Consider the following 13,233-nt stretch of genomic DNA (forward strand, 5'->3'; position numbering starts at 1 on the left):
GGAATGACTCGATCTTTATACTATGTACAATGTCTCCATCTTCAATGATCGAGTAGGAAGTAAAGTGCTGTCAAGGTAAAAACATTGGCTAAACTTTTTCATAATACTTTCCATCGTAGAATTTTATAAAACTATATTATATAATTTTTCAATGAAAAAATAAGATGTGACATATTTATAAAAATAGTAATTATAAATATTTATAAAAAAATTAAATATAATTTTAAATGTTAATAATTAATATGATAAAAAATTATAATTTTATTTAAATATAAAACTATCATATTATTAGATAATATTATAATAAGTATAATAATTATTATAGCTACTGCATATTAATAAACTAACAAGTAGTAATAATTAACTTTGTTTCCTACCTGATACATCAACAAGATTTTTAGCACAAATTACTGAATGGGTAGCATTACCCATTAATCTTTCAGATATAGCTTCTGCTTAAGAGCCTATTTTTTGGTGCAGTCCAAACCAATGAGAGATTTTTAGGCCACTGAAGACTCTCAACGCATCAACCTTATTTTGGGCCGCCAATCAGATTATATCTCTCTAATTTTGTAAGTTATCATTAAAACAACTCGCTATAAGGAGAAATGAAAAGATAAAATTAAGTGATAAATAATATTATATTTAAAATAAACAGTTTACATTTTTGTACAAGTGAGATCATAATCTTTACATATACGTTTCTTTTTTGGCCTAATTATCAATTAAATTTTTTTAACTTTTGCTGAAGAACGCCGTTAGTAGCATGTTCAGTTTTCAACTTAAACTCCCACAACACTTCTTTATTGATTACCTCAAGTGTACACCTTCCTTCACTCTGCTAGAATAAGGTTCCTCAATCCACTCAAAGTGCAGGCTATGGCTAGAAAGAAGAGACAATGATAAAACAATTAGATATATAATTGCAAACCTGTTGCCTTAATGGACAAAGATAAAACCTATGACTTGGGTTCTCAAGCGTGATTGACATCGGCAATATCTGCAAACTCCCCTGGGTGTCGAAGATGCTGAATTCAAGCTTTCCCGGTGCTTCCTCTCGACATCTTTAGTTCCCGATTGGTCCGAAATAGATGATTTCAACTTTTATTTAAATAAAAGTTGGAAAAGAAGGATGCGCTGCATCCCAACTAAACTGACACCCCTTTAGCGCCCACACGCCCATATTTAGCTTCAATACGCTAGGCAATCGCGAATTCAAATGAATGGAAATTCAGTCAAATTTGCCCCAATAATCAGAGAATGGAGTCTGTAAATTATTTATCAACCCGTCGAGAATTTTTAAAATTTTAAAAAGAGAAATCAATGGCTCAGAAATTTAAAGTGCAATTTCTGAAACAATTGATTAAAATTGTTAATAAAAAATTAAAAGTTGAAAATTTATTTGGTGATTAGGATTTTTGTTTTAATAACTATAACCTGTTGAACACCTACAAAACTTTTAACAGATAACTTGTCTACAAAAGTCTTCTCATGCCCTGTCTGGACAACCAAGATCAAGTGGAATATAGGTGCTGCCTTACTTCAAAAAGCGAAAAATTCAACAAGAGAAATTTTTAAATAGTAGAAATATAAAATTCCAATTATGAAGTGATAATAAAATATAATTTGAGCAATCAGGCTTGCTAGTGTAATAAGTTGACTAAAAGAATATTGTTAACAAGTAATGCCTAGTTTTAGAAAACGATAAAGAAGAGCACCAGATGTCACAAATAGATATATTTTGCTAATAACAGCACTAAGCAGGACAACGGTGAGACCTTTACCTAAAAGCATTTTGTGAAAACTAAAAACAAAACCGATATTTGGATCAATGTTAGAACAAAATCTGCAGCTTAGAAAATTTGGAAGAGACCTTTCGCAAAATCTTTATATGCATGCACAAAATAGCTTTGCAAATTCTCAACAGCATTATTGCTAGGGAACTTTTGAAAAACTTTAAAAGAGCAAGCTAAGGAAATAAATGGAGCCATAGATATATTTAAAATTACTTTAAATTATCATTAACCCTCTTCTTGATTGCAACTTACCGATTTGGGTTGGGATTCTGCCACAAGGGCTTGTGGACCCCTTACAAAGAAGCTACTGGAATTGTTTTCTGTCGCTATAGTTTTCATGGTTGTAGCCTCCGAACTACCTACTACTAAATGGAGTCCAGAAAAATGGTCACCCCAGATATCATATGTATATTCATCGCCTACCCTTTCTTCTACCTTTTTCTGGTTATATGGTTTGGGCCCAGGAGCTCGAGCATGAGGAGCAATTGTAGCTGTTGAAGCTGGTGAAGGAGCCAAGGACAACACATTAGAGACTGCCCTGCCAGCGGAACAAAAAGTAGCAGAAGGCAATAAAACAGGCTTAGTAGTAGTTTCTCTTGGCAATGAAGATGGCTCTGGATTAGATGAGAAGCAATTGCTGCTGCTGCAGCGTTTTAAAGAATACTTGGACTCTGGTACAGTTTCCTTGGCAGTGGGTTCAGCCACCTGTGCCCTCTTACATTGTTGGTCAGCCACTTGTGTGGATAAGGTTCTGGCCTCAATAGGATCTGTGTCATGAAATGTTGACAAAGTACGATTAGGTGTAAGAGATGTTTGAGGAGACAATGGAGATGAAGGCGTAGAGTTCCCACTTTGACTACTTGACACTTCAAACAGTCCTGTTAAACCTGCAGTAACACCTTTTCTCTTCCTCCGCCTTCTTCCTTTCTCTTTTCCAATCTTGACGGTAAGATTACAAGGTTGGGAAGCTTCAAGGGCAATAGAAGAATTCTCAGCCACTACAGATTTCGACAATAAAGATGGAACTTGTTTGTGATGTTCTGGAACTGGTATCCCGTTCTGAACAATAATTCCCTGGTCTGGACCTCCAAGTTGACGATCAGGATACTTGAAGCCAGATTCGTCCTTTGAGGTTTTTCCTTCTGCGGTTGATCTTAATAAGCCATCCAGTTCAGTAGATACAGAGAATTTACTATTTCTCTGGTTATGATGAAGGCGAGCAGATTTTCCAGAACTTCTCATGGCGGTGATAGAATTTTTCTCATTCTTACACGAGTAGTCCTGAGAGCCAAAATTGATGACTTCGGGAAATATGCAACAAAATATCAGAAAGATCAAGGAAGCAGAAAGAAGAACCATTGCAGAGAATTTCTTCAACCGCATCCAGAATACAGATTTCTTGCAAAGATTGAACATGTACGAAGGTAGACTTGCCTTCATCGGTATCACAAGGATTCCACTAGCCAATGCCAGTTCAAGATCTCTTTGTAACATTGCTGCATAAAAATCAGACTGATATGATATCAGAAGCTTCATTGATTCACCCGGTTCAAGTGAAAAACCTTTGCAAGTATGAACCACAAAACCATCCAACCCACACTCTGTTCCAGAAACTTCAATCCTTTTCACCTCAAGAGGCAAGTCCCCCATGTTTTTGGCATACAGCTCTTTTGATAATGGCTGAGAACAAGCATAAGTAGTATCCTCTGTGTGAGTTAGCAGATCTGGAGCAGACATATTTAGCGGAAATGGTAAATTAAGATTAAATTCAATGCTCTGAACAGGCTCAGACCCCTCAAGCAGGACAAGAGAAAGTGATCCTCCAAATCCCCGCAAAGGTAACCATTCCACACCAGAAAGATTGTTCCTTATCAGTGCAGAACTTGTCCACCCACATCTATTTGAAGGATGAAAGAAAATTGGCCCAAAAGATGCTTTACCAAAAGGATGAACATAGGCCTCTGTTTGTGCACCCTCTGACATAGAGAAGCCATACTTAGACGCAGTGAACTCATTATGAACCAAATTACCTAGAGAAAGGGGCTGTACAAGACCATCTCTACCCCTGCATTCATCAATAATTTCTCCCGAGTTAAGAATGAGCTGCATTATAACTGGCTGTTCGCTAGGATTCTTTACAGTGATCCACTTAGAGTGTTGTGTTCCAACCTGAACCATTGGGAAGAGTACTTCATGATCATCAAGTACAGACATGCTGTTTGTGGTGCCTTGAGATTTCCAGTTCTCTAGAACAAATTCATCTCCTTCCATGGTCTCCAATGCCTTAAATATACATCCAGACCAATATTTCAATTATTCTGGACATATGAAAATACGAATGAACATGGAAAGAAGAAAAAAGAAGGAAAGATTACTTGATAGCACACTTATATCAATATTCAAAATCCTGGTTGCAGTTCCTTCTAGAACTGCTCCTCGTCATTGAAGGACTATATACCCTTCACTGCATGTCTCTGAGAATAGACATATAGACTGACAGGCACAAATTCAGAAACATGTGCAAATGCACCCTTTTCACATCCAACTCAGTTTAGACTACATCTACATAAAGCTTTGGCTCTACTAAACCTTTTCCACCACTTAACCCTACAGCATCCTATGTCTATTTTGTCTTTTTCTCTCCTGCAACTTCAATATGACCATTCTTCCAGATTAGTGCATTTGTTAACTTGCCAAATTTCTCAACATAAACTATGGTGCAAAATACAAGTCAACGCAAAACATTATTATCGATTTAGTCCCAAACTCAGTATCGCACAACATCTTAAATAAGTAATAATCAAGTCTTTCACAATGATCTATGACAGAATCCATTTTAGCATACATGAAAACCAGAATAAGAATTAAAACATATATTACATGCATTATCAAACCAAAACAATAAAACCAAATAAATTGCTCTCATTTTGCAATTTATCAGAAATTTTAGCATTATTTGCATCATTTTTGTACAAAAATGAATTTCAGTAGCAGATAACTCTCTTACAGGATACTTAATAGCTACATATGCACTATACACCAATTTAACATTATATCTCTTATAGAGCACCGAATACTGATTGTGTGAAGCATCTTCCTGGTTGAACTAAATCTGGGCTCTAAGAAATAAGTGAAACAAATAGCTGACAAGTATTGCATTCTACAATTAGAGAAAAGTCTACAACTAACGTGTGGCTTTGTCTTCGATCAAGAGCTTTAATTTTTCATTTAGTTGTTTGTCTTTAATTAGGTACCATTGGTTTTCAATGTGTCTGGCTCCTTATTAGAAAATAAGCATGGACTATTAGCATTAATAGGCGTGCTGCACAGGTTGAGACATCTAGGATGCCCAGGTCAACCACTGATGCACATAATACAGCAAAAAATTTCATGTCATACTTACATTATGAGCACATAGATGCAAACTATGTGGCAACTAGTTAAAATTACAAAGTCAATTTGAAACTCGAGCAAAGTAAAGTCAAACACTTTTCCCCCTCTTCAAATTCAACAATTTAGAATCCTTGGATACATAAAAGTCAACACTTGGTCTTATAAATCCTGCATGGCATGTTAAACCACATTCTTTCGAACCTATTCTTGAACCATATTTTTAGCCCATAGAGAACAAAAATTGGATCTTAACTCAGAGTTTTAAGTGTTCAGTAATCAGAAAAAGGATGACTAAAGTGTATAATTAGTCAAACCTCAAGGGATTTTCTACAATTTTCCATATTGGTTTTCACTAATTTTGAGAACCTCAGGCTTGTTATGCGACTGGACAATTTCAAGCACAAGAATGCAATGAATCATATGACGTTAAGTATCAAGAATGCTATTTTCAGAAAAGGAAAAAAGTACCGAGAATGCTACAAATTGGAAATATAAGATAAGGATGGGCATACCATGATCTCTGATGGCAACTGTGTGCTACTGTCCAATGATCCTGTCCTTCTATTATCAGATTCAGCATTTTCAGACTGACAATCAAGTCCTATGGATGAATCCCTTTGATGCCTCAAACAAATACGAATTAAGTTCCGGCAAGGAATTTCAATTTGAGGACTAATCGAGTCATTTGTCAATATAACTAATTTGCAGTTCTTATTTACATTGGATATTTCAGGTGGGGAATCATGTAATTCATCAATCAGTTGAGTACATGTAATTGTAGCAACTTGTGTAACAGTTCCGGGGAAAAGTAGCAAGCCATGAATGTACTTCATCATGAAAACTTTTGTTGCTGGAACTTCACTAATCTTGACAACTCTTAGCACATGAGAAGCTCCATTTCTCAAAGATATTGCAATAAGAGTTTTGCTAGAATGAGATGGAAGCAGAGCCTCAAGAGAAACTGAAACCAAATCTGTGATACCGTTACCTGCAACTTTTCCATCCAGATCAATTTCCAAAGGAACCAAAATGGTATCAGGCTTATCCTGAGAAGACCTAAGTAACTGGACACACAAAGCACCAAGAATATGTGCTTCAGATTCAAATGAGAAGTCAATGTCTATAACAGCTTCACAACCATAAGGACCAATGTCCCAATTTTCATGGGGCCTCATAGCCATCAATGGAGAACCAACTAGGTCACTCTTCACAATCAACCAATCCTCAACATTCAACAGGCTGAGCCCGTTAGATTCTTGAAAGTTTGCTAGACTACAGATTGCTTCAGTGTGATGGGAAGCATTCCCTTGAGAAATAGATATCCACGCACTTATTTCCTTCACATATAGGTCTTCATTGAGAGGATTAAACAAAGACAAATTTGTAATCAGCCTTCCACTACAAGAAGAATCTTGGTTCATCACAGTACTAATCTTGTAAGGGGACTCTACAGCATAACCTTTAGCCTGGACAAGGAACCCACCAGAGCTTGTCTGCAAGATCAAATGAGCTGAGGACAAGCCCAGCCATCTTGGTAAAAACACAAAACAAACTGAAGCTACTTCGCCAGGTCTTAGAAAAAACTCGCTAAAATTGCAGGCATAGAACTGTATATTGGTACTAAACGGTTCATAGACATATAAAATGCTGTCATTAAACATATTAGCTACTGTTAAGAAAGCTACTGAGGGAAAATACAAATTCTTATGTCCCCAATCAAGAACTGGAGGGCTAATTTCTACATGGGATGATGAAAAAACATCAAAAGAACTAGATTTTGTCAACTCGGAGTTCATATTCAGCCTAAGACCTGTGCTCTTCTTAATCGTTAGAGGACCCCTACACGAAGAAAGATCATTTTGATTAGCACTACTGGATTGCATGGATGATAACTCACTGACACCGTCCATGGAGTTCAAAGAACAAAAAACAGTCTGCCCACTTAATAACTCAAACAAACCAGAATCTGACAACCAGCTGCTGTTACTAGCCCCCTTGCTCCCCTGAGTTAGTTCTACAGATGACAGACTCTCAGATTCAGTCCTAGAAGCTTTTGAAGAGTCTACCTTGAGCCTGTGTTCTTTAGATGAAAGGCCAGACAATGTTGAAGGAAAGCAGAACGAATGTGAATTGGCACATATACTCTTGATACTTAAGCGAGTCATTGAACTTCCATCATGATAGCCTGAACCAGCATCAGCAACGATAACATCTTGAGAATCCACAGCGCTATCATCTCCATAAGACCCACATCCATCATGCTCAGCTGATTTTTGCATCCCACCATCCAAGCATGGTCCACATGTAGCAGGAAAAAAAAGGGTACATGACAAAACCAGAATAAAAAGGAATGCTTTGACCTGGTGAAACAATCCCCTGAATTAACCACCAAATTAGACAACATTACAAGTGAGAATCGTTTAAGGCTGCCTCTAGCCAACAAAAAGAATTAGCAACTCAAGCTAATGCATTATTCGAATTACATCATGCGCAAGAATTCAATTGATTTCATATCTTGCAAAAATCATGTCACTATGGCATGATTTCTTTTCTTCCAAAGTACCTTCAAAATGCATGGTATTTTTAATTGGACAGAATTGAATTCTAGCAAATATGACCTTTCCAAACATGAGTATTGACTAAATATAATTCAATTGAATGGAATCCTTACATAGCAAACCCTTTGGAAAAAAAAGAACACAAATAACTCCTAGGAGTTGAACAGCTAAGCAATAGTCATTTTTTATCACATTATAGTTCAAGATATAGATTAACATCAGTACACAAATTATAAACAGTCTCAATTTACTTTTTTCCACCATTTGCTTTAAAACAAACAGAGACAATACATATATATATATATATATATATACACACACATACACACATGCGTATATAAACACATTTACACACACATATAAATACCCACACACGTGATATGTTTCTGAAGAAATAGAAAACTAGAGTGAAAGATAATACTAAAATGAGATATAACTCTACACATTTTTAATTTTAGAACTGCTCGTGATCATAATTATCTACTAGTTAGACTTAGAACTTATCTATTACAGCTTTTTTCAATTTTTTTCCCAAAAAAAAAGATTGCAGCAAATTTTAATAACTAGCCATTTTTACCTCTAAATTAATTTTCTTAAAAAAAAAAACTGTTTTGGCTCCTACAAATATGGAAGCTATTATTGTCCTCATAAACTCGTTATCGATAGTTATATTAATTAATATATTTTTCTTAAAAGAAGTCTTTAATATCAAATAGAAGTAGGAGCTTCAAAAGAAAAACAGAGAATAAAAATAAATAATAAAAATAATTATAATAAAGAATACATGAAAATCGATTATCTAAGAGTCCTTCAACTGTAAAGCAACTCATGAAAATCATCTAACCGCTTTAAGCTCTATATCGCTCTATTTAGCTCAAACCAATAATCACTATCTTAAGGGAAAAAAATTAATAAAACAAAGAAGAAACTATTTAAGCAGAAGTAAAATAGCAGCAAAAGAGCAAAAGTTTTAAGTAAATAAATGAATAGAGTGATGACAGAGTTACCGGAAGTAGCACATGGAGTGCTGCTGCTGCTGCTGTATCCGTTGAGGAGGAGCTGTGATCGTTGTTAAAGCATGAAACTCCATACCAAAGAAAGGAGAGAAATCATCTGCGAACTTTTTTTCCTTTCTTTTTTTGGTTATTAAAAAATAAAATAGAAAAACAAGAAAATGCTAGGGTTTGATTTGAAGGGCCCCAAGAAAAAAGTGAAAAGGAAGAGCTTAGAAAAGAAGCACAGCAAACAACACCAACACTGAGAAAGTGATAATTATAATAAATAAATAAATAATAAAGCAAATGAATGGCCTCCAGAAAGAAAGAAATGGTGCATCAGTTAAAATTATCAAACTGCCCCCACCCCCCCTTTTCTTTGGTTGCTGTCCAACGCCGTCTTTGTTGCGGTAAAATAAACTAATTATGATTTTTTTTATAAAATGAATGACGTATCGTTAGTTTTCTTTTTCTTTTTTTTTGAAACAGACGTATCCTTATTTTTAACGAATAAAAATTGAAATATATATAAATTTATTATTATTTAAATATTGTTTGTGAATTTAATAATATAAATAAGATTTTTATTTCAGTTTAATTTTAAGAAAACAATAATTATTATTAAGCAGAAAAATGTCTGATTGGTACACATTAGTTGATTATAGGTGATTCACAGTAAAATTAAGTTTTAACCCAAAAAAATATTAAAATTCTCATTTTTTTTAAAATAAAAATAATTTATAACAATAAATTTCAGTTGATTAAATAATTAATTCTAATTATTTTGATAATTATCATCTATTGATTTCAGTCTTCTATTAATAATTTTAACTTAATTCTATTCAATTTCTATAATATATATTAGTCATTATGATTATATTATAAAATAACTAATACAAGACTTCATGACGAGGGTAGTTTTGGGACACTATCTATTATATCGCAATCCGACGGTAGTGCCACATAATTTTGTCAGCTATATTTGCTGAATAATTTTGGTCATTAAATTATAAATGTTTCTACATATTAGCGAAGACGTAAAAAGAGAATTATCTGAATTTTTTTTTATCATTTTTTAAATTTAATTCTTAGTTTTGAAATTTAATATCTACTATAAAATAACTTTATATTATTATTACATTAGAATACCAAATAATTTATAAATTTAATTATTTTAAATTTTATTTTATAAAGGACATATCATATTCTTGCTTAATTGTTTTGTATAAAAATCGTATAAATGTATTAGTATTGCACAAGACTACTCTATATATTATAAGATAAACTCTCAATTGAACTAATATATTGCATGTATCTTATTTATTCTTTTGAAAAGATTTTTTTTTTCAAGATTAATATATATATATACGTAATTAGCATGCAAGCAGGTTTCTTTTTTAAATATGAAATGGTTTTTGATGTAGTACTTTACATAGAATTGAAATTTAAAAATAATATTTATCGAAAAAGAAAATGAAAATAATACCAGTAGATAAAAGAAAATAATATTATTGTCTGCTCAATATTGAGATTAGAAATTATATAATACTGGGATTTGTAATTATTTTATTGTTTGCTGAATATTGAGATTTAAGAGTTACAAACAGCCATACCATTTTGATTGTCAAGGTCGGCAGTGGTGCACTTTAGTTTACACCTGTTTGCTGAGTAAACACCTTTTTTATTATTTTTTAATGATCTTTGGTGCCACGTCAACTATAGGTGTAGAATTTGGAAATAAAGTTGACCTATCAAATTTAATTGAATTTTCTAAAAATATTTAATCAGAATTGAAAATTATAGCTAGATTTGAAAAATATAAAAAATTCAAGCTATAAATAGATAGATAACATTTTGACTTTCTAATATATATTTTAATGAAAAAATATTATAATTTTAAGTGGAAAATAATTTGTGCGTTTTAAAATGTAGACCAAAAAATTGAAATATGAAATTTTATAATTCACAGTGAATAGTTTCATAATAATTATTTAATTATTAATAAAAATTTGATTATTATGTTAAAAAGTCTAAGGTGTCCCCTCCGGTGCAAAACATGCCGTCCAGTGGAGAGAGTTGAATTATTAATGAAACGTCTATTAAATCAAACACCAATCAGCCTAAAAATAAAAAATCAAACGATAATATTCTAAAATTTATAAACAACGGAATACATCTATTATTAGTATTTATTAACTACTAATATAGAAGATGGCCCCGCCACCGGGAATCGCACTTAACGGCCAACGTCAAGTTATATAAGACAGGGTGGCGGCGGTGTCACAATCCCCAAGATTCCGTGAACATATTGTACAATCTGCGCCGTCAGTTCGGAAAGCGGCCATCGCATACCGTTGGATTCTAAAACCTGTCAACCAGGTAAGAAGTTTTTAAAAATAAAAGGTACGAAATAAATAAGCGATGATTCTTTCGGTGTGGGTCATGAGTTGGTTGGCCTATATTAACTTTCTTTTACCAATTTGTCTTTTTACTACCCACGTGCTGGGTCTTGGTGTGTGACTTATCAAGTGGAGCCAATGGCTGTGATTTGATCAGACGAGTTAAAAGATTGATTGTGGCCCCTACCTTGTGGCGTGTAAAGTGCGCTGTTGAATAGGAGTGGGACCCGCTTGAAATATCATTTTAACTCTATGGTTAATTTTTCACCGATGATTACCTCTTACAAAAGCGAAAGTTCACGGGGGCGTTTTCGTATTTTGTGCTCTGCTCTGGTTGAGCACCAGCAACCCAGCCGGTCAAGCTAGAAAATCGAGAATTACATGTTAGAATAGGTTAGCCATTCGCTTAGCTAACACTAAATCCAGCCGCTGGCGTAAAGAGTTCGGTTGGGTAAAAACTTGTTTTAGGTTGTTTTTTTAAAATAAACGAATCGAATTCGAACTTCATTTATAAACTTGTTTAGTAAACGATTCGAATAAATAAGTATATTGTCACGACTTCATCTGTGTATCCGTGATCGTCATTAGAGAATGGGTAGGCATAAGACCATCGAATCTCGTAGTAAGCTTAACACTCACTGACTTGAACAAATCTCATCTCAATTAATACTATTGATTCCACAATTTCATAACCATTAAATTTACAATTAATTCGGTCTGCCAGAAGAATTAGGCTAGACCTGAAACTACAAAGCATTACAACTGATGCATCTACTATTACTACTGCGGAGAATCTAAAATTTTATAAATTAACATACTAAATCGAATACATCACCTGATGATGAAGGAGTCGGGTTACTGATTAAGAGTAGCGGGAAGACTAACAGTCACGAATTTGAAAAACAGTAAATAGAGACTGTCAGTCTTGAGAGTGAGCTAAAATCATATATCTAAAACAGTTTCAAACATCTTAATATCACATTTATTTAATTTTAAAATAAATAATAAGTCCTGCAAAAATTAAACGTGTCATGCTAAAACATATGTGTCATACCATATGCTTAAACAAAAATTATTCCACACGCAACGGGACGGAGTACTTCAGTAGAACCCTAATCCCAACTCAACATCTCGATCAATTTCAAAACTTACGTCTCGACTAAACTCAACTCTAATATCTCAACTCTCTCATTCCAACAGGACTGACGCCCAGAGAGCAAAGCTCGATCAGGGACCTTACCTTCGGCAAACACACTCTACTAAGCCCAGAGAGCAAGCTCGATCAAGGCAAGTCCTAATCTTTACTTTTCAAATTTACCTATTTACCCGTTTCCATTACTCTCGGACCTATATCAGTACATTCATCAACCTAATTGTTCTACTGTCGTCCCATCCCGTGTCATCATGCAATAATAAAATTGTAATGCGGAAAATGAAATATGCATAAACAGTATATAACAAATTAGTCAACATATTAATCATTAAATCAGAGATATCATAAAAAAAAATATTAGCATGACACACGTAAGCAGATATATGACTTTAACTCACAGCTTTGGCGACCTCCTAGCTCCGCTCCGGTGCCTCGGTTCGAGCGAGCCGAACAAACGAATTATCTAATCACGAAAAATAATTTATCAATAACGCTGAACAATTACAATTAACCCTAGGTCTAGATTTCTAGGACTAACTGTCTAAGAATCTTGACTCGGGTAAATTCTACCGAAAATTCTGCAGAATCTCCCCTAAAACATGAACGTTTACGCCTCGTAAAATGGCACCAGGACCTGCCAGAAAAACACTTCAAATATCCAACAATTCAAAACAACGGGAGTCGGGTCCCCAGACATCACATTTTTTTCCGGCTCTGCCACACAGCACAAAAATCATGACTACAGCAGGCAGTTCAACAAACTATTATTTTTGACTCACAAATATCATCTAATACTCAACATAAATCAATAAGCATAAATTAAATCAAAGAATTCCAAATCAACGGGTCAGAGAATTACCGAGACGCTTGATTGCTCGGTCGACTCGCCTCCAGCCGCCGGAGTCTGATCGACGATCCGAACACACCATCGGACTCGAA

General features: G+C 34.3%; 1 protein-coding gene across 2 annotated transcripts; it reads right to left on the minus strand.

Annotated features, from left to right (window-relative positions):
* Positions 1-609: 609 nt before the first annotated feature.
* LOC8267226 lies at positions 610-9,140 on the minus strand. 2 transcript variants are annotated; one of them, XM_015721266.3, is made up of 4 exons: positions 8,755-9,140; positions 5,702-7,565; positions 2,049-4,079; positions 610-1,199 (listed from the first exon to the last, which is right to left on the minus strand). In XM_015721266.3, the coding sequence occupies exons 1-4, from the start codon at positions 8,835-8,837 to the stop codon at positions 1,149-1,151; spliced, it is 4,029 nt and encodes a 1,342-aa protein (XP_015576752.1). In that variant the 5' UTR covers positions 8,838-9,140; the 3' UTR covers positions 610-1,148. The 2 variants fall into 2 exon arrangements, with proteins under 2 accessions (XP_015576752.1, XP_048232605.1); XM_048376648.1 differs by having other exon boundaries at positions 5,702-7,455; positions 8,755-9,134.
* Positions 9,141-13,233: the final 4,093 nt, after the last annotated feature.

This window comes from Ricinus communis, chromosome 7 (genome assembly GCF_019578655.1).
Source record: "Ricinus communis isolate WT05 ecotype wild-type chromosome 7, ASM1957865v1, whole genome shotgun sequence".
Classification (NCBI taxonomy): domain Eukaryota; kingdom Viridiplantae; phylum Streptophyta; class Magnoliopsida; order Malpighiales; family Euphorbiaceae; genus Ricinus; species Ricinus communis.

Coding starts and splice junctions, on each gene's coding strand:
- LOC8267226 (XM_015721266.3), bottom strand. CDS start 8,837: ATGGAGTTTCATGCTTTAACAACGATCACAGCTCCTCCTCAACGGATA. Junction 7,566..8,754: donor CACTCCATGTGCTACTTCCG/GTAACTCTGTCA, acceptor TGGTTAATTCAG/GGGATTGTTTCACCAGGTCA. Junction 4,080..5,701: donor AGTTGCCATCAGAGATCATG/GTATGCCCATCC, acceptor TGTATATTTAAG/GCATTGGAGACCATGGAAGG.